The sequence below is a fragment of the Medicago truncatula genome, chromosome 2, assembly GCF_003473485.1.
Source record: "Medicago truncatula cultivar Jemalong A17 chromosome 2, MtrunA17r5.0-ANR, whole genome shotgun sequence".
NCBI classification, from domain to species: domain Eukaryota; kingdom Viridiplantae; phylum Streptophyta; class Magnoliopsida; order Fabales; family Fabaceae; genus Medicago; species Medicago truncatula.
In genome coordinates, this window is record NC_053043.1 from 10,727,836 (window position 1) to 10,749,732 (window position 21,897).

The window sequence follows — 21,897 nt, forward strand, 5'->3', positions numbered from 1 at the left end:
TTTGACTCTAGAAGCTTTGTGGATTTTGGCTTCTCTTTTCACATAAAGATCTAGCTTGTTTTTATATATTTCTTTGGTTGTTGTTCTAACAGTTTGCAACCGGTTTAATGAAATCTAGGGCCAATTTGCTACACATAAAATATCAATATACAGTCTTGAGATTTATAAACTGAAGGATCTCAACAAAGATTCCCTCTTGCATGCTATGCGACTTTTAATTTAGTAAGAATATATCCACCCGATTATGACTTAACCAATTGGCAGAGATTCAAAAGGAATAACAGAAGAAACTCATTAAAACCAAAAATACCTATTGTTGCAGTTGGAAATAGTGAAATAATCAAACAATAGTCCAACAATGCATTCATAATAACATTTGTCAACATAATGAAGTAAACTTGATTAAAACGATAAATCCTAACTGCGATTGATTTCTATCCATTACCAGCAAGCAGATGAGGGTGCTTCAAAACAGGGTAGGGTGTTCAAAATTCATCAGCTAATTACAAAATATCAGACCTCATCCTCGTGAAGAAGCATATTTGGAATGCCCTTTTTGACAGGGAACCGTCGTCCAGTCTCTGGGCAAACAAGAGCACCTTCTTCAAGGTGGAGTTCCAAGAGGGCATGGTGAAACCGGTTCAGAAATTCATTTGAATCCAGCATGGAAGAGTCAGCCTCTTCAGGTAGTTCAGTGTATCCCATTCCCCGCGATGCTTCCACAAAAGCCTTCCACTCAATCTTCTCAAACATCTTTTTCAGAAAGTCACCATTCATTTCCACATTCTTTTCCACCACTTTCTCTGCTTCTATGCGCAATGGAAAACCATTCACCACACCCTTAATGTTTGAAGATAGCATATTGTGTGTTAACAGTCTCATCTTTCCAAATTGATCAAATCTTCCGCCCTACAATTTCAGAACTCCTATGTCCCTACAATACCATTCAAAGTAATACATTTTTAATTTCCAATGAAACCAAGTCCATGTCCAGTTTCATTTCAGTTTGTGCTTTTCTTGACGATGAACAATACATTTCTAGGTATAAGAACACGGCACAACAGATGCATATGTTTACCAATGAAGAATACAAAATAAACCAGAATGCACAAGTACTTTTGTTCTTATTTAGAAGTTACAAAAACTAAAACCATAAGCCTGGTTTATGAATATATTTTTGAATCCCACACACGATTTCCTTACATTTGAAGACACAAGACATGAGGCATTTGGTAGTGTTGGATCATCTAGTTTTTTCAAAATTAACTTTCTTATTAGTGACCGACTATAACAAACAGAAAAAAGAATGCATGTAAGATCCTTGACACCTATACCCTACAGCTTTGCCTACAAAAATGAGTCGAATGAATGACCTAAACATTCCTAAAAAACGAAGAACAGATCGATGCTAAGAACTCCCACCATGGTGAGGTCCAAGAAAGTGTTGCATTCATTATCGATCTTTATACACAACTTTTAACTACCCTGACAAACTTCTCAAATTGATTTTAAATTTCATAAACAATTTAATGATGTTTATCACTTTAATAGAAAATCAAAAATAAAAGAAAGACGGCTAAGTGGTAGTGTCCCTTCGGCCAAGTCATCTTTTCTACACTAAAACTTAGCCATCTTTTCTTTCATTCTTGATTTTTTACATTTATTTCAAAGTGATAAACATCATTAAGAGTACGTTTACAAAAATTGATTTTGATTATACTTACATAAAAGTGAGTTGAACAATTAACTTGAGGCTAAAAATCAATTATATTTGAACACATTCACATAAGAGAAACCAAACATACACTAAGCTGAACAATTCAAAGCAAATATACCCTAAACCTTAAACAGATAAATCATGAATACCAATGAATGAATACAGAGAGCAATTGAAATCCAACTTGTATGTGTTGCCACGAATTGAAGAACGAAAAGAGCAAGAAGAAACAGTTTAGGGTTTTGTTTTTCAATTCGAAAGATAGAGTTGGAGAATCAAAATGCAAATTACAGGAAAACTATATAATGAATGAGGATTGAAGATAAATCTTGCTCACCGGAACGGCGTGATGGTAGCTGGCGACAGAAGATAGGATCGGTGGGTGGGTGGCGGCGATGTGGACACAGACGGCTCAACTCTTCGTAGAGAGAAAGGGTTTTGCGGCGATGTTTCAGATTGCTGAACCCTTCAAAATTTCAATTAAACAATATGATACATATTTTTTTTGGTACAGTGTTTTTTTAGGGTTTTTTTTTTGGTAAAATGTATTATTTTTTAGCAATGCTATATATCAAGAAAGATTTTATCAAGAAAATTTTAAGAATGACATGGCAGAATAATCACCCTTAGATTTTATCAAGAAATAGTCCTGAAATTAATGTTAACCAATAAAATCTCAGCCTGGCCGGAAATCATAGGGTGGTGGGTGTTATGTATCTTTTTTTTTATGAAAGATTAATAAATGAGACTGAAATCTAAAGGTGATTATTGTGTCATGTCATTCTTGAATTTTTCTTATAAAATCATTCTTGATATCTAGCATTTTCCATTATTTTTTGCTTCAAGTCTTTTTTTTTGTTACCTTTGCTTTAGTAAAAGTTGCTTAAAGCATTTCATTAAAATGGGGAGTGAAATTAGTTAATAATGTGGTTACCTATACTAACGGAGCGACCTCATTTGTTAATCTCCTGTTAAACTAAATCTTAGAGTTTGTAAACAGTGAGGAAATTCATGCAAGTTGTTATGACATGTCCAAACTCTGTAACATAAACCTGGTTCTTTTGGAAGGCATTCGTAGTTTTTTTTTTTTTTGTTTTGTACAAAAGAGGGCGCCTAAGCACAACAAGAAAACAAAACTAAGAATTTAGTCTAACATTCATATGCATGCAAACCTTGGGTAAATTGTCAAAATAACATGTGGAGTCCACTTAGAGGGGACTCAACATCCAAACAACTATCTAAGAGAAACTATAACTAACAAGACTATCAACATTTATGTTTCTCTCCGACCAATCAAGTATGACAAACTTGAACTTTCCAATCCAAAGTCAAAAGGTTGTGAATACGCCTAACCATAGTATGAATCACTCTCCTAGTAGCGCAGTTTCGTGTAATCATGTTAATCAAAAGTTTTGAATCATTCTCAACAATGAGATGTGAAATATGATCTCTTCATACCATATCCAAACTAAAATGCATGCCCCACATTTCCACATGTAGAGCATTTCATGAGCCAATTTTTTTGATGAAGCATTTGATTTTTATCCCATCTCAATTGCAAAAATAATCTTCCGCGCCATGTCATGTCATTATTCCCCTTATAAGCATTGCCTCTATTGAGCTTGATCAATCCCTACAGGGATTTCTTCCAACCAATATATATTGTCTCCTTTTGTTGGGGATTCTGATGAAGATGGTGACAGGAACATTCATCTATGTCTTTAATTATAACATTTGTGAATCACATGAACTTGTTTAAAAGGCCGATGAAAATTGTTATAACAATTGTTGTATTACTCCATTTCTATAGAAACCAACGTGCAATCATGAAGATGGTTTTCCACCCATCATTGGAAGCTCAATTTCAATGTTTGATGAGGTTGTTAAAAATCCATTCCCAGCCATCAAGGGAGAGAAAAAGCTTGTAATGACATAACATGAAACACATATAATGTATTCTCATCATCCATCCCACAACTAATGTAGGTAGGTGAAATTTCCCGTTCCCCATTTTGTCCTACGAGCATTGGCGAGAATACGCTTATACGCAACCAACCACATAAAAGTCTGCATCCGATGGGGACCTTTTCAACCCCACAAAGTCTTCCAATCATCTTTAATAGAAAACACATAACATTAACAAGCTGAAAGATGTGAGCACTTTACACAATAAATTAGTGGGTGTTGGTTCATTTTCACCCCAACACATCAGGATCGTCCGCATTTTTAGGAGATAGAAGGCCAATCCGCTTAATTTACAATGGTATTCTAGAGATTTTTAGTCATAAATATCACATCCAGTCCCCATCCAGACTCAAAGCATCTCTCACATAAAGGATGATGTCAATGTGATTCAAAGAAGGCGAAGGGAGATGCTCCACACCTTTGAGAGTCATTCCCATTAAATATATTAATAAGCCGAGCGGTGTAAGATATCATATCATTGATATTCCTCCCGTATCTCCAAGGAGAACTTTACACCAAAGATCATTCAGGTTGTGGATAAGATTCCAAATCATCTTCATTAGAAAAAGCCTCGTTCATAATTTGAGGCTTCTTTATTCCTAATCCACAAAGGATATTTTGTTGACAGCACATATCCCAACTAATCAAGTGGGTCGCTTGTGATCATTATCACCCTAAAATAACCAAATTGGATTTTTTTTCTTCTTCTCGATATTGTCACAAATTGAGTTGGAAATCTTTGCATATTGCATGTGATAATACGAATAGAGCTAATCACGAATTTAAAAGAGCGACCAAATCGGTCAAACTTAAACATTATTGCTTCCAACCACTTAACATGCTTTGAATTTTCTAAATAATATGGTTGAAATGACATCCGTTAATTCTTCAAGAAACAATATTAGCTCCCATATATCTTCCCAAACTGTTAACCTGGGAAAAACCATTGTGCTCAACAACCTCTTGAGGTTGATTATCAACATTCTTGGAGAAAAAATATTTGGATTTTTTGATTGTTAATTGTTTAACCGACGCTTGACAAAAAAGGTCAAGACATTGCATAAGGTTTCTTGTAAAGTGCTTCAACTTGATTTGGGTCATGCCTACGAGAACGCATATGTGTCTTGTAAACTGCTTCAAATTGATTTTTTTTTTTATCAAGACTTCAAATTGATTTTTTTTTTTGTGGTATCCGGGGTTCGAACCTCAAACTTTGTATATATTATGCATTATTCTTACCAAGTGAGCTTAGCTTACGGAGACCTTCAAATTGATTTGATATCATAAGAAATGGTTTTTCATGCAAATGAAAAACAATTAGTTGGTGTGTCTATATATATATATATATATATATATATATATATGATTTTGCTATAAGCCACCGATGAAGGTGTCTTTTAGTAACCCACACCTCAAGGTGTGATTTCCACTTTTTAGTTATAACTTTGCTAAAAGACGCCTTCATAAAAATTAGTTGGTGTCTTTTAGCAAATGCTCATAGAATAACTTGCTAAAAGACACCTTCATAAAATGTGTCTTATAGCAAAATTCATATATATATATATATATATATATATATATATATATATATATATATATATATATATATATATATATATATTATAAGTCTATGTCTTGAAAAATTAATTTCTTTTGGTTTGTTCGGTAAAAGACTAATTTAACTTAGGCTAAAATATGGTTTTAGTCCCTGCAAATATGTCTCGTTTTGATATTAGTCCCTGTAAAAAAAAAATTGTTTTTGGTCCTTGCAAAATTTTTTGTTTTTGAAAATAGTCTCTGACCCCACTTTTGTGATGATTTACATACGTGGTACATTATAACTGAAGCAATTTTGTAGTTTTTGGTCCTTGCAAAATATTCCAGGGACTATTTTCAAAAACAAAAAATTTTGTAGGGACCAAAAACAAAATTTTCTTTTTACAGGAACTAAAACCAAAACGATGCATATTTGCAGAGACTAAAACTATATTTTAGCCTTTAACTCAAGACACATTAAAATGAAGGGAAATATATATATATTATAAAAACTAGGATTAATTAAGTAAATGGTCCTTATAAATATTTAGAATTTTGTTTTTAGTCTTTGCAAAATAAAACCACACTTTTTAGTCGCTATAAAATTTCTCCATTCCTTGTCAAAAATTTCCATAACCTTTTTTGTCCTTAAAATGTTTAAGGAAAATGTCACATAGACTAAAAAATGTGATTTTATTTTGTAAGGATTAAATGAATATTTATAGGGACTAAAATCTTAATTAACCATAAAAACTAAAACAAGGCAAAAATAATAATTAAAATAAAAATGGGTCGATAACAAGTTCAACTAAAGAAGGAATCTTTTAAAAAAACTCAATTTAATTTTTTTTAAACAATTCTTAATCAAACTAACAAAAATTCAAATGACTAAAACACTTCCTCTAAAATATAAGAGGGTTAATAATAATAATTAAAATAATTTGAAAAAAAAGGAAATAATATATTTTTTGACGTAATTTTTTTACAAAACAATTAAAAAAGATAAATTTTGTCAAAAATAAAATAAAAAAAGATAAATATTTTTTTGAAGGGAATTAAAAAATAAATATGTTGTAAATTGTTTTTAAAACATTAAATTAAATACTTACAAAGAACAATATGAGAAGAATAGTTGACAGAGAGTGTAAGAAGAATTCAGTTTCATTCTTCTCCGACGCTTTCTCCGTCATGTCTCCTTCCAAACTCGTAATCTCTCTCTCTCTCTCGACTTCAATTTCAATCTTTTTCATTTTCAATTCTCTCAACTCCGATTTCGTCTTCAACATTTGCACGATCACCACGATTATCATTTTTTTTTTGTTTTATTCAGCAGATCTAGTTTTGCTGATTTATTGCTATTGAATTGTTATTGCAATTGAATTTTATCATCTAATTTGTATGTCAATTTTTGTGTGATTTTGATTTTGGTATAAAATTGTAGCATGCAGCAGTATTTAGCTTAGACCTCTTTTTTCGTTTGATCCAACATTTTATGTTTCTTGCTGGTAGATCACAATTTTGATATACAATATGGTATTTGATTTGTGATTTATGGGAGCTTGAATTGAATTAGAGTTTTTTTTTTTTTTTTTTGACAAAATGTTCTAATAATAGTTAGTAATAGCTCTAAATTTTGGTCCTCAATCACAATTGTGGCCGTAATATGCGGTTTTTAGTTCTTTGCAATGACATTGCAACCACAATTGTGGCCGCATTTGCCCACATTTTTAGAATCGTTTTTATAACCGTTTAAAGGTTTGCGTTTTAGAACCTTTTTTTTTAATAGAAGAAAGTTTAGCTGAGTTAGGTTCCAGAGGCTCACTAGGGCTTAGGGAAGACCTCAAGGCTTATAGAGCGTTGATATAGATACTTACAGATTGCCCGCCAATGAAGTCGTAATGTGGGCAGCGGGAGTTGAACCTACACTCTTGCAGGGTATGAGTCAACTCCCCACCAACTGGACTGACCTCAGTTGACTAAGTTTTAGAACCGCTAGTTGTGTGGAAGTTGGGGTATTTTAATCTTTTTGTTGAACCTTTCTTGATTTTGTGCTAAAAATTGAGTGAAGTTGGTTGAAATGAATTATTGTGATAGTTGAAGATAAGAGGTTTTGTGAGGTGTTTTTGAGGAAAATTATGATTTTGTATTGTGTGTTATTGTTAGGAGTTGAACCCTTCTGTGAAGAACATCCTTCTCTTGGATTCTGATGGGAGACGTGTGGCGGCTAAGTATTTCTCAGATGATTGGCCAACCAATAGTGCAAAGGAAGCTTTTGAGAAGCTTGTATTCAACAAGACTCAGAAGACCAATGCTCGCACTGAAGGTGAGTGCTTCCTTCTCTAGAGGTATTTTTATCTTGTGATTAGAATTTGGAATAGATTGATCCTTAATCATTACTATGTATTGTATATGACCTACTTTTATGGGTTGTTTTTATGTGTGGCAGCGGAGATAACAATGTTTGAGAATAACATCATCGTTTACAAGTTTGTCCAAGATCTTCACTTCTTTGTTACCGGGAGTGATGACGAAAACGAGCTTATCTTATCTTCAGTTCTGCAGGCATTTTTTGATTCTGTTGGCCTCCTGCTCAGGTTGTTTTCTGACACTTAACTGTTTATATACGTGTGATATTCAAAGGTGTTATCAATCTGTCACCATGGACTTGGAAGTCCTTGACAATATTACTGGCTTCTCCCATTTTTTTCCTCCAGAGGCAATGTGGACAAGAAGGAAGCACTTGAGAACTTGGACCTCATTCTATTGTGCATTGATGAAATTATTGATGCAGGGTATGTCATTCTCACAGGCTATTCATAATAAAAGTTATCTTCCATTATTTAATTGTTAGGTTCTTTAGATATTATATTGTTCTTGCCTTTCTTTCAAAATTCAAATCGTAGGAGTTATTTGATATATCAGAGAGAGCATTTCATCTATGCAATTAGATGATCACAATTGTTATATTTTTTTTCTCATAAAAACAAAAGTCGCACAAGGCGGTAAAATTATGACTGAAATCATTAGAAAGAAAATCAGGGTATCCTTAATCAGTGCAGATCTGAATACCTGATACGTACCTGAGGTTTCACTAATTTTTTCATACAACGACGTCTATTTTTTCTGTTTTTTCACTGTTAAGCCAGTTAGATGCCCCTGATTGGTTTAGAGTTTGGACCAGTGATCTCACTATTTGCCATAGTTATTAAATGAAAAGATGTCGTTTAGATCAAAACAATAGTTTTGGATGAAGCACAAGGTTACATGGGTGTCTCTTTGGAAGTTTGAATAATGGTGCTCTAAGCCATGCCTTCTAAGGTTAAGTCATGGTCTCCTAAATTTAAGAGACCATGACTTAACCTTAGAAGGGGTGACCTAAATCTTGGATGGAGTTAATTATGTTATTACTCCTTAATTCTATTTCCTCTTGGTTTCATTTTTGTTGTGGGATAAAATGCACCGCACATCCATAGTTCTAGCACCTTGCTGCTCCATTGTGATTTCAATAATTATAAGTCCCACTGTATTTGAATTTCAGCAAAATCACTCCAAACCGCATTTGTCCAGAAAGACATTTCCCTCTGATCTTATCCTTCACACTTAAAAACCCTTGTTAAAAGACCTTCACCTTTATAAACTCTTCTTGAAAGATATTCTATTTGCCTCACAGATAAACATTCAAACAAGTCTACTGCTAAAAAAGTATCGCTAAGCCTTTTTTCTCAACTTCCTTCTTATTCATTTCCTTTGATTTGATGGATGCATATAGGGCCCAATTCCTCTCTATGACAAATTGTTACTGCATGAGTCTTTCATTTCCTAGGTTTTTACCTCATTTTCACCTTCATATTTCTCTCTTCTTTGTTTATGCTCCTTATTTATTTGTCTCGGCCCTTCCCCAGTCTCACTAAATATTCATCTCTCCATATTTTGTGCAGTATTATTCTTGAAACTACTCCAAATACTATAGCTGGGAAAGTTGGAAGTAATAGTACAGAATCTGGAGCTCCTTTGTCTGAACAGGTATGTTGCTTCCTTCCCTTCGATAGCATAATTTTTTTTTAAATTAAACTCACTTATTTGGGTATAACTGTATTTCCTTCTTTTGCAGACACTAAGTCAAGCATTGGCCTCAGCTAGGGAACATCTTGCAAGATCCCTTCTTAAATGAACCACATGAAGTTTGGCAATGGAGAACACTTATACTTTTGTTTTTCCTATATTTGCTTTTAAGAATCTTACTTCATACTTCATTCTCAAACTTGAATACTGATGTTAATCGTGCTGTGAAAATTAGCGAATAGAGTTTTTAGAACTTATTTTCTTGTGACATTTTTGTTCATTTAATAACCCGTTAAATTTCATGATATTGCATTTCTTATATTTCTATTTTTCTTTCTTATTCCCCTGATATTGATATTTGAAATAAATACTCGTGATCCCTCCTGTCAATTATGGGTGCATACATGGTTAATTTATTTTATTTTTTTTCATATAAAATTCATGAATTTTGGTTTATACTAGAGAGGGGTCACATTGTTCACAATATCACTTTCCACGTATATTACAGTTAAATTGTTGGGCAAGGTAACTCTAGTCTGTTACCAAATTGGGGAATACGGGGTGTACGGTTCATGCTTTTTCCCCTAACATTAAAGTGCCATGTTCTCCATTCACACACAATAAAGTGCTCCTACGGAACCAAGTTGCTTGGACTCCAGGGGTAAGGATCTCCTTCCAAGGACGTACCTGGGGGCTACCGGGTTTGATTCCCAGGGAGAACAACGCTTGGCCAGTGCGCATGTCTCTACGCACGAGTCGGATTAATCGTTCACCTTTGGTGGGTCGGAAACCGGTGCTAAATCCAAAAAAAAAAAAAAAAAAAGTGCTCCAACAGGTTCTATCTCCTATTCTTTCCTTTCCCCCGATATATCTTATTAGAAACACTTCTTTGGTGACAATCTCAAACAAAAATTACTTGATCCGGATGAGAAAGAATAAGTGATGTGTATTTTGAAATGATTAAAGGGTTAATTGATCTGTATGTCTCTGGACTATTTGAGAATTTTTAGTTAGATTTTTTTTAAGAAGATTTTTAATTAGATCTTTAAACCAAAAAAATGTGTAATCAGATCCCTAAACTATTTATATTTTTCAATTAGGTTCTTATGTCAAATTTCCATTAGTCAAACAATTAAAGTCTAAGTTTTTGAAGGAAAGGGAGAAATCTATCAAGTCTGAGGAAAAAAAAAATTATGGGAGTAGAAGGGTAAAAAAGAAAGTGTGAGAGGAGTCGTCTAGTCTCGCCACAGTTGAGAAATGAAGGACTAACATGAAGAAGAGGGTGGGGTTTAGTATAGGAAAAGAGAGTTGTTTTTTATCATGAGAAAGTTTTTTTGAATCATTAGATTAAAGAGTATTAATTTTATCATGGACTGCTTACATCATATCCTTTTCTCTCCTCTTTTACACTTTTTTTCTTCTTTCTCAGATCTGCAATTTTTTCTTTCCTTGATCTGAATTTTTTTTTAACGAGCATCCCATAATATCCCTTTGTCTAAATATGACATCAGCCCCTCCATAAACAACAATACAACCTTCTTGTCCTTCCTCAACAACTACATGATTTTCTCCAAATTAATGTTCTCTTTTAAATCATAACCCTTACTTCTAATCTTATTAATTGCCCATGTCTCTTCTTGTTTTTTCAGCTCACCTTACAATCACTGTTTTTTCAATCATATCCATAAAGGGTTGTCCACTTTAATTTAATTCACTGTTGATTTAATTTTTGGTGCTCAAGCCTCACCCATGACAATTAACCAAGCGTTTATTCTGCTCAAAAACTTCATCCAGTTAAACAATTATTGATAAATAAAAAGTAAGATTAGAGAAATTAAATTTTGGACTTTATAAAAATTTTCATTTATTTAATTCAAGAAATAAGGCAGGTGTAGCAATATGGAGAAGAACATACGAGGGAAGGAGAAGATGGTGGGACTATGGAGGAAAGAGGATGGTGGTGGAAGAAAGTGTCTAAAATAAATCTTGTGTGGAAAGACTACAATAAAAATGTGTTCTATATATAATCTAATGGTTAAGAAAAACTTTTCCATGGTGAAAAACAACTTTCCTTTCCCATGCTAAACCTCACCGAAGAAGAGTTGTTGAAAGTTAATGCACAGATCAATCGTCTTTAGATGACTAACAGAAGATTAGAGATATAAAATTATGTGGATATTAGGTGGAGGACATATAAAATTGGTTGATATCCCCTCAAAAAAAAAAATTTGGTTGATACGTCACTATTGATCTTAAACTAACAAAAAAAAAAATTGCATACATCAAGGTTTCAAATTCAATTTTCCCTAGTACCAATTTTAATGGACCAGTTTGGCTTTTTTTCCAAAAAATAAACTAACAGAATTTTAACAAAAAGACCTAATTATAAAATATAAAATACTTCAGAGACATGAAAAATATAAAATACTATTGCAATGATATGATAATCGGGGAAAAAAAGTGTTAATGTTATAAAATATAGATTAGTCGAGTGCAAATGAAAATATGAGAAAAGGAGTTGTTTTTGAAAATGAAATTGGTTAGTGGTGGTTTGGTAGAGAGCGAAGGAGTGAAAAAACTTTTTTTTTTTTTGAGGGAAAGGAGTGAATAAACTTGTCAACCAATTATGTGAATAATGTGAGTAATGAGAGATAAAATATTATTGAATACCGAATTTATATTTGTAGATTTTGAAGGAAAAATTTAATGAAGACGTTATTGAATATTTAGTAGGCTAAAATATGGTTTTGGTCCCTGCAAATATATCTCGTTTTGGTTTTAGTCCCTGTAATTTTATTTTTTTGTTTTTGGTCCCTGCAAATATGCTTCATTTTGGTTTTGGTCCCTGGCTCCACTTTTCTGATGATTTGCACACGTGGCACATGATGACTGAACCCATTTATTAGAAAAATAGTCCCTGCAAAATCTTTTGTTTTTGAAAATAATCCCTCAGGAACTATTTTCAAAAACAAAATATAAAAAAATTTACAAGGACTAAAACCAAAACGAGACATATTTGCAGGGACTAAAACCATATTTTAGCCTATTTAGTATAATAATTGTATAGCCAAATTCTACTCAAATCTGCACACAAGTCCCCAATGAGCTCAGGTAGGCTGCCTATCAACAAAAAATTCAAGGTATATAAATGTATACTACAATCATTTAATGGTAGTCTATTGTCGCCCATTAGCGGTCTTCAACTGCGTAGCAAAACAAATTCTAAACAAGCTATTCTTGTATGATCGTAAGACCAAATATATAGTGCTTACGCAAACACCCAAAGAAACTTTTCTAATACTAATAATAAAAAGAAAAACATTTTTGGTATATGTGTCTCTTTGTTTGTTTGACTAAACACTACATTTAGTTTTGTGACCGAACAAAACTTTCTCAATTCTAAACAAGCGAGGGATTAGGTTTGCATCACACGCGTATAGATTATTGGGTTTTGTAAATATAATTAGAAACTCTTCCGTATAGTAAATTATTGAATTTTATAAAACCATTGCTTGTACTACAAAGAAAACAATGTCTACATGTAAATTTCAGTGTTGGAGTACAATAGAAGCAAGGGTCCATTGCATAATTAAATATGACTACGAGAATATGAGTTTATTGTGTGAGTTTAATGGGAGTTCAAAGTGCAGAACATAACATAACTGTCTCATGAAACTTCAAGAGATAATAAAAAAACTGAGAATTAGAGATGAAAGAAGCTCATCGTATAGCTCTTTAAGTTATATATAATAACCCATTTTAGTCGTGAGTCTAGTACCATATGTACTTTGTTTTACCTATTTTGAATAAAAATCTATTTTGGCAGTTAAAAAAAAAAAATCTCTATTGTATCACAAGAAAATCACCTCTGCGATAAGCATCACCAGCTGTAGGAGGTAAGTTATTCCTCGAAACATTTTTTCTGACTTGGGCATGATTCTCTGCATCATGTTGAAACATCTTCACAAATTCATCCAGCTCAAGCTTCCTAACTTCTACCTGTTCCTCAGCAATGGGGGTTTTCAGCCCAAGGTAAACAAGGCAAACTACAATCAACACTGCTCCTAAAAAGATGAGGATGGCTGTGAAGACACCAAATGCATATGGTGTATTTGTTGCACCAGGTATTCCATCAACGTTGATACCAAACAAACCAGTGATGATGGTGAGAACAACGCCAACACCACCAAATACAGCTAAATTATGAGTCACCCTAAGGCTTCTGTCCTGAATATTTAGCAGATTCACGACAAACATCATGTTAATATAGGGTAATCAGCAATATTAAATATGAAACCTAATGAATGATCTTATGAGGCCTTAATACCTGCAACCAAGCTCGAACAGTGCTCTGCATAACATCTTGAATGGTAAACAGACGGCCACGAACTGCTTCTTGCTCTTCAATCATTTCCCTTGTGCTCTTTTTTATTCCTTCCAACAAGTTTCTTGCTCCATTCCCTTTCAGATGTTGGAGAAGCTCAAAAACAATCTCGTCTCTTGCATGAAGTGACCACTTCACTCTGATAACCTGTAAGGAAATGCAAAAGTTGAAAGGAGCTTCTATGTGCAGTGGACTTGATCAGCATGAATTGTTCTTAAACCATAAAAAAATATCAGCCTATGGCAGATAATATGGATCCCTTAGCCACTGCTTGTGTTTTCAAAAGCCAGCAATAAAAATTACGATAACTATAAGGTATCACTAAAGATTAACTTTGAGCCCATATTGGGCTTTTGTCTAAGTTCTAGATATATATCCAACAAATTCTAACACTTTTGCTTTTCGCAAATGATACTCCTGATTAGAGAATCAAGAGACGAGATAATGAAAATTTAAATGTGGTGGCAAGCCCTGTAAAACAGAGTAAACAGAATGCAAGTTTGACAAAAATTAAGGCCAAATACTACTTTTAGTCCTTTAAGTTTGACAAAAATACTAGGTCAATCCTTTAAGTTTTTTAAGTTTCAAATAGGTCCTTTAAGTTTTTTTTAAGTTTCAAATAGGTCCTTAAAAGGGTAACGGCGTATTAAATTAACAACTTAACGGACCTATTTGAAACTTAAAAAAGCTCAAAGGACCAAAATATATATTTGGCCAAAAATAAATAAACAAATTATAATGTAGAGTTAAAATATGAAAAACATAAAATACTACAAGTCACACATTTTAAGTATCTAAGATCCAACATACAGAGTGTAGGAGAGATAGAGGGAGGTGCCAACCATAGCACCCAAGATGGATGAAAGGAAAGAATGTTTTATGTGATATGCAACAGAAAAATACCACTCAATCATTAAAAAATTATGCACAGTTAATAGACCCTTACAATGTTGTATGGAATTAAATATTGGACGGTAAAAAGCCAACCAAAAAGTAAACTTAATGTTGCAGGATGTGAATATTACAGTGGATGAGTGGTACACATGACAAGATGAGAGATAGAACTGACAAAGAGAATATTAAAATAGCCCCTATTATAGAGAAGATAGTAGAATCTCGACACAGGTAGTTTGGATACGTAGGAGAATACCTATAGAAAGACCACGAAGTAAATCAAATGGAGGACAACTCAATATGAATATTAAGAAAAGTACCGGCTAAAGTTTTCAGAGTGCTTTAGAGGTGAACGGTATAGCTCTGAACCTAATACATGTAAGGAATTCATGTCATCACCGACCCCACCTAGTGGCAAAAGGCTTTGATATTGTTGTTGTTATTCTAGTGTGTGTTTTGAGCGAAGTCGTGAACCAAAATAGCCTAGCAGTACTTGGCTAAAGTTGAGTAGAACTGGCTTATCTAAATCTAATTAATGAGCCAGCCCCTCAAGCTGGTTTGGTCAATTGTCAGCTCTCAAGCCTGATTACTTTAGGCCAGCTGCACACAATCAATTATCAGGTCCTTCAGCGAAAATAACTATTTGTATTCAATATGGCCAATGGACCTTATACCCATTAAAATTTAGATTTCCAAACCCATACATCTCAATGGTAATTAGAAGTAGTTTAACAATAAATATGATCAAGCAGAATAGCAGCATCACTTCAATCAAATCATCTTTCATTCGTCATGTATCCCCGAAACTAAATTCTAAAGTCTAAATTGCTTCCACATGACTTTTACACTCCAAAGTAAATGTTTCAAATACCTCAGTAAATATATTAGTGCTCTAATTGAGAAGTAACTTTAGGAGATAATTACTTGTAATAACCACCGTAATTAACACTCGCTAGTAGTATAACTATTCCCTTGTGTGGTCTAGTTTAAACATACAATTACAGTATGCTCTCTCATATCAACTATCAAATGTGATTTTATAGGAGAAGTGCACTATTTGACCTGCAACAGAAAGATCTGTGTGAACTACAACCATCTCACCATTTGAAAATCTAAACCCCCATTTTATTCTCTCACCGAGTGAAAATTGTCACATAAAAGTAAATTTCTATTCGGGTCATAAAATTAACAAATCGACAAAAGATGCATCTTTTGAGCAGCAAGAAAGAGCATACCTGTGCTGATAACTTTCTGATTTCTTGATTTAAAATTATATTGAAAAAATTCAAATCTTCATGGGTTCTCCTAAACAATGGGAAAACTGTCAATCAAGTGTGGGACAATTTAAAAATTTAAATGACTTGAATTCACAAATATTTCACATAAGAACCTGTTCATAAACTTCAATTCAATCTCATCTGCTGTCCCAAATATAGATTTCCGGAATAACCTGAAAATCTAAATGAAAACCTTGAACCAAAATCGACTTGAAAAGCAGTTTAAGAAAAAATTGCACTGGAATAACAACACTTGTATTGTGCAGTGGCTTTTCCATCTGTGTTTGCAAGTCAACTAAGGGACACGAGAAAGTTACATGTGTTGTGTTTATAGCATTACAACAGAGACCCGCAGAAATAATTTTGTACTTCGTATTTTTTCTTTTTATGTCCACTATCTTTACATGTTGGTGTATAAAAGATACAGTTCTGAACATCAAATAAATTCAAAACCATCCAATAAAGGAAACCGTTGCATTAGATTCAGGACAAAACACCGTTATCATTAAATATAGTTCATCTCCATATAATCGAAAGCTTGCATACAACAAAACTATCAGCAAAGGAGAAACACATTTATACTTCATCAATAAGATACCAAATATGGGCCATTCTATTTGTTTCTCTCAAAGGAATGAAACCAGATAAATGTAAGTTTGCTCCAGCATATTGCCTTTTCAAAAAACAAAAAAATTGCTCCAGCATATGCATTGTGTGCTTAACTGAAGATGTGAGTTTGCTTAACCAGATCTCATAGTTATTATGTCCCGCTCAGTATATTTTCCAAGTTACAAGAGCAAAGATCAGTTTATTTTCTGTAAAATAACTGAGGAAAAACTTATTTAGCGAACTTAACTGAAGATGGAACATGAGATCCACATATGTATTGTTTGTTTCATATATGAGCAAACTAATTATTGAACTTATCAAACATGAATGAAAATGTTGTTTATTACCTATCGTCCCACCGTGAGAGACGGGAAGCAAGCTGTGCTATAACTTCATGCGCTGTTCTTGGCACATTATATCCTCCAGTAGAAAGAAGCTCCTGACAAAGCAACACACAAAATTAATGACATCTTTCTAAAAGAACATTAATTTGTGACTAGAGACCAATGAAGATAAATGGAAAGCAAGAACAACCTGAACTTCTGTTATACCGAGAACATTTATCTTTGACACAGGACCTTTTATATGTATTACAGTTACTAGGAAGTTTTGTGCTTGCCAAGACCTAAGTACAATCGGAATATCATCTTCATCAACATGAGGATCACCCACTGATTGTCCCAAGAGCTCAAATAGCAGCCCTCCTGCGACTCTCACTGGAACCTATAGATAAGAATAAGGTCAGATCAGTATTTGCATTACACTGAAACCCATAGATAAGAGTAAAGTCAAATCAGTATTTGAGTTCGACTGGTTTCCAAAGAAAAGTTGTGATGAATAACATGGAAACTGTTTCCTTGTCGGAAATGTCATTTGCCATCAGTAGATCCCCTGTATTATCAACTATCTTATTGGTTAAACATTCCCCAAGATTGTTGTAGAACTTTCAAAGGCTAGAGCACAGCGACCATACTTAGATTGGATCTAAATGCCGAATATAGATATGCTTTTCATGGAGGATACTGTACGGAAGCCTTTATCTGACTCTCATAGTTATTAGAATTGAATTGGATTTAAGTTTTTATATGTTCTACAGTATACTTTGATATTTAAGTTTTTCTTAATAGTTAGGAAGCCCAAATTCCTATTAGATGATGATTTTTCTGGGTAAACCGGTATCCCCCGCATGCAACTGCAGAAACTAATGCTTTGAGGTAACTGAGATCCATTTAAGGGGTTGACTTCTCCCTACATGTAACGCCATGTCTTGGATAAAAAGTTCAGGCGTTACACTACACATGTTTTTCCATACGCATTGGGCAGGGATGGAACCATGGACCAAATGGTTAAGGGCTCAAGCATCTACCACTTGTGCCACACCATGCTACTTATTGGATGAGGACTTCATTGCTTAAGTCATTGAATGTCTCTTTTGTGGAGGGAGGAAGCCATTGAAGATCTGTTTGAATAGCTGTAATGCTCTCTCAGACTGAACTGAAGTATCAGTTTTACGAGATTTCAGCAAAATTCTGTGCATTGGTTGTGTGCTCACATCAACACAATCAAACCTTAGGTGTGATGCCTAAGGAACCCTAGGTTTTCTTTTTATCCTTCCCACTTTCGTTTGGTTTGACTGGTGTTCTACATCTACACAGATCTGATTTTCTTGGTAAACTCACCATATCAACGACTAGAAATCTAAATCCTTACAGGTTACACGATCAGACACAAAAGTTTATATTTCCTTAAATATCCCCCTACCCTCACATATACTGCAACCATTCGATCAACCTGTTTTGAAACTTAAACGACCATAGAAAACCCAAATCAAAATATGTTGAAATCCACATCGACCACTGTTTTCCTATTAATACCAGCATACTAAGGAAAATAAGACAGAACCCAACAGGTCTGTTACTTGTCTAGATACATGACAAAGAGACCACAAGCCACAAACATTCAGGCCATCAACAAAAAAAAAAAAAAAAACACATAATGCAATTGAAGAATATAACTTCAAACCTTATTTTATAAACACAATCTAATATGTCATCGTATGCCTGATGCAAGTGCGTGTAAGTGTTTATTACCAAACTTAGATACAAGTAGATTGTTAGATGATTACATTATCAAGACTTGAAATACCAATGCTGGAAATACAGCATACCTCATAGAGAAGGTGCTTCATCCGCTCACTTATAAGTTTGCTTTCGTCTCTCAAAGCTAAACCAACAGCAGGATGTAGCCATTGAGCATTGCTGAGCCAAGCCTCAACAGCAGGGTGACCTGCAGAAACGTGGCACCACCATCTAGGCCCAGCTGGACGCTCCCAATAGGGAGCAGCCAGATCTGCTGCAGTAAAATCATCTTCAGAATCGTCAAATTCAAATTGATGTGAAGACCAGACGGCATCAACTTGAACTGCTTGGACAAGTTCTGAGATTCTGGACCATCCAATCGGTACCCAATGATCACCCCCATGCTCTTCTGGGGAATGAGATTGGCCAACCTGAAAGATCGGGACCTCTTTGTCATCATCAAATATTACACCATTTGAAGGGACATGCATCTTTGAATATCGGCCATCAAAATGTGGTCTGTTTGTAATATTTGACGAGGATTTCGACTTAACTGGTCTTTTCTTTCCTCGAACAAACTCAAAAGCACAGATAAGTCCATCTGTCCAAAGGTCACTTCCAGAATTGAGATCTCTAGCAGGATGATTTTTATAGCTTTCTGGTTGCCACTTGTTTCGTGAAGAATGTGATTGATCTTCTGCATCACTCATTTTCCTCCCTTCATGAACGCAATACAGCTTTTATGTTAGCTTTTCACAGGAAAAACCACTCTTACATGCTAATTTTTTCTTCAAAAAATAAAAATACAAACAGGACCAGTGATCTATTTTGCTATTGTAGTTAATTATAGCAGGAGATTCTGCTACATAAAAGTTAGTTTGATTGCACCAACAAACATGTGATTGGAGCAAAGACGCACCCTAAACCCTAAGAACACGGGTTCGATTCCTAGCAAGGGGTCACTAAAATCCAACAAACTAATACACAACTAGGTATCAGTACCCAGTAGACGCTTGAACCAGAGATTAGTCTCATAGCCGGTCCACGAGGCTAAAACCAAGGGTCCGTTGGGAGCGGGATTTTGGAGGGAATGGCTTGTTTTTCTTTTCTAAATCAAGCAAGCTATAAAATGTTTCTAAAAATGAATCAAGCGCGATTGTGAATGAATTCTTATATTTTTTTGTCAAGTAGCCTAGAGGCCGGAGCTCGCACATTTTAAATGTGGAGAAGTTGAGCGTCTGAGGTTCGAACCCCAGCCCCCGAATATAATATGTAATATCCTACCAACTGAGCTAAGCTCAGAGGGATATTGAATTGTTATATGATCATATGTTATAATATTCTTTTAATTTTTTAAAAATTTCAAATATTAATAAAATATAGATCCAAGTCCTCCAAAACTTCCCCTTAAAAACCCTCAAAAATCTCACTACCAAACAGACTTAATTCCAGGAAAAAAACAAAACTGTTTGATTCTTGCTGTTGATAGTGGTGATGATTAACTTTGGTATGATAATTTAATAAAGTAGTAAATCAATTAATAAGAAAATGAAAATGCATTGAAAATCAAAAGCAGTATGTGATAATTGTACAGTTGGAGATTAGAGATTATAAGGTTTATAGTTCGTAAACGAAGATAAGAAAGAAAAGAGAATTACCAGAGTAAAGTAAAGTGGAGACTGGAGAGTGTAGAAGCTTCTCAATCCTCAAACAAACAAGAGGTTGCTAAGAATAATATATACTTTTTTAATTAAATTACTAGTAATAAATAATAAATTTCAGAAAAGAAATCCGAGATGCGCGCGCAGAGACCCAAAATGACGTGCGCGTAACTGCTTCATATTTTTGACCATTTTTTAATATCTATCATATTTATATGATATGCTTTTTTATTGTTTGTGATTTGTTTTAGAGAAATGATATTTAAAGAATTGATAATTTTTGAGATAATTCTATTATACTTTCGGTGTTGGGTCTCGAACCGAGTTCTTTGAGGTTGAAGAGAGTATCTCTCAACCACGTAACTTCTCGAGAGATAAACTCTATTGTACTTTCATTGTGTTATCTCCATTCTCCTTTATATTGTTTTTGTCAAAAAAAAAAAAAGAGGGAAAAAAATATTATCTCAAAAGTTGTTACAAAATGGTTATGCTTCTTTTATTTGTTATCCACTCATCTATTGTAATTTTTTTTATGCAAATCTTCCATGATAATGTTTTATTAATAACCGCTTTTTGTGTGCATAACTCTTATCTCAACCCGTAAAATTATGAAATTTCTAAACCAGTCGTTGTGACTAGAGTTTTAATCTCAACCTCTTAACTTGTGTATGCAAGTTTTAATCTCAACCTCTTAAATTTAACTTTAAGATATATACTTTATTGGAGGTTCTTCCAATATTATTATGTTCAATTTCTACTCACATTTTTTTTTTAATAAAACTTCTACTCATACTTTTGAATTATGTTTAATGGTCAATTTTTAGTATGAACAATGCATGAAAATATGCAATGTTTGGGATTCAAACCAAAGAAAAAAATGGTCAATTTTTAAAATTATCCAATTATTATGTGACTAGTATCAAAGTTATCCACTCCTGTTTAGAATATAAACAACAAAAGTGTTTTGTTAGTTTGACCACATTTAGAAGCAAAAGTGCTTTGTTAGTTGCCCATTTTTTTATATGATGGCTGCTTTTATATATTTCTTATGTTCTTAATTATAAGTCTCATTTAATTTTTTTTAATCCTTAAATGTAAACGTTTATGCAATTTACCATGTGAATTTTTTTCTTCAAACATGCCTATTATTACCACGGTTAATTTATTTTAAAATTTGAAAGTTAAGGTTACTAGTTAATTTACAAAAAATATTTTTTGATGATCAACATATAAATTGAAACATAATTTCACTAATCACTTTTTCTAAACCGTATATATGAAGAAAAAAAAATGAAGATGCTTATAATTCACTGCATAAGAGAGATTAATGAGAAGCCACCCACACTTTGATATCATTTTTTGAAGGAACACCTCTTTTGATTATTTAATTAAGTTTCATAAAGGAAACACATACATTTTAGAGTTTTATTAGATAAAATTAATGCATGATCCACCATTTTAAGTGGAATTCATTTGCAAAATGTGAGATCATCATGAAATAAACTAATTAAAAATGAGCGTTTGTGCTCGCGATTTTCGGATGTCAAACCATTAATTGATTTGAATCGTCAATCTTTGAACTCTCGATTTTTATTCTTGGGAAGGGAAAAAATGAGTAAAAACCCTTATCGAGACTTTGGATTCGGGGGTTGGTTTCGAATAGGGAAGGTGTTAAGCACCCTAAACGACTTCGGTACTCCGAAGGAACCGCTTA

General features: G+C 33.6%; 3 protein-coding genes across 4 annotated transcripts; 1 reads left to right on the forward strand and 2 right to left on the reverse strand.

Moving 5' to 3' along the window:
• Positions 1-291: 291 nt before the first annotated feature.
• On the reverse strand, positions 292-2,211 carry LOC11426594 (multifunctional methyltransferase subunit TRM112 homolog A). The gene is made up of 2 exons (XM_003594396.4): positions 2,055-2,211; positions 292-934 (listed from the first exon to the last, which is right to left on the reverse strand). The coding sequence occupies exon 2, from the start codon at positions 880-882 to the stop codon at positions 514-516; it is 369 nt and encodes a 122-aa protein (XP_003594444.1). The 5' UTR covers positions 883-934; positions 2,055-2,211; the 3' UTR covers positions 292-513.
• A 4,098-nt stretch (positions 2,212-6,309) lies between these two features.
• LOC11426596 (coatomer subunit zeta-1) lies at positions 6,310-9,601 on the forward strand. The gene is made up of 6 exons (XM_003594398.4): positions 6,310-6,424; positions 7,382-7,541; positions 7,665-7,812; positions 7,933-8,010; positions 9,157-9,241; positions 9,330-9,601. Exons 1-6 carry the CDS (start codon positions 6,338-6,340, stop codon positions 9,387-9,389), a joined length of 618 nt encoding a protein of 205 aa, XP_003594446.1. The 5' UTR covers positions 6,310-6,337; the 3' UTR covers positions 9,390-9,601.
• Positions 9,602-12,869: 3,268 nt separating this feature from the next.
• Positions 12,870-20,336, reverse strand: LOC11413849 (zinc transport protein ZntB). 2 transcript variants are annotated; one of them, XM_003594402.4, is made up of 8 exons: positions 20,181-20,336; positions 18,612-19,240; positions 16,979-17,167; positions 16,792-16,883; positions 15,949-16,008; positions 15,794-15,863; positions 13,608-13,811; positions 12,870-13,507 (listed from the first exon to the last, which is right to left on the reverse strand). In XM_003594402.4, exons 2-8 carry the CDS (start codon positions 19,230-19,232, stop codon positions 13,124-13,126), a joined length of 1,620 nt encoding a protein of 539 aa, XP_003594450.2. In that variant the 5' UTR covers positions 19,233-19,240; positions 20,181-20,336; the 3' UTR covers positions 12,870-13,123. The 2 variants fall into 2 exon arrangements, with proteins under 2 accessions (XP_003594450.2, XP_024633278.1); XM_024777510.2 differs by having other exon boundaries at positions 18,612-19,236; positions 20,181-20,320.
• Between the last annotated feature and the right edge of the window lie 1,561 nt (positions 20,337-21,897).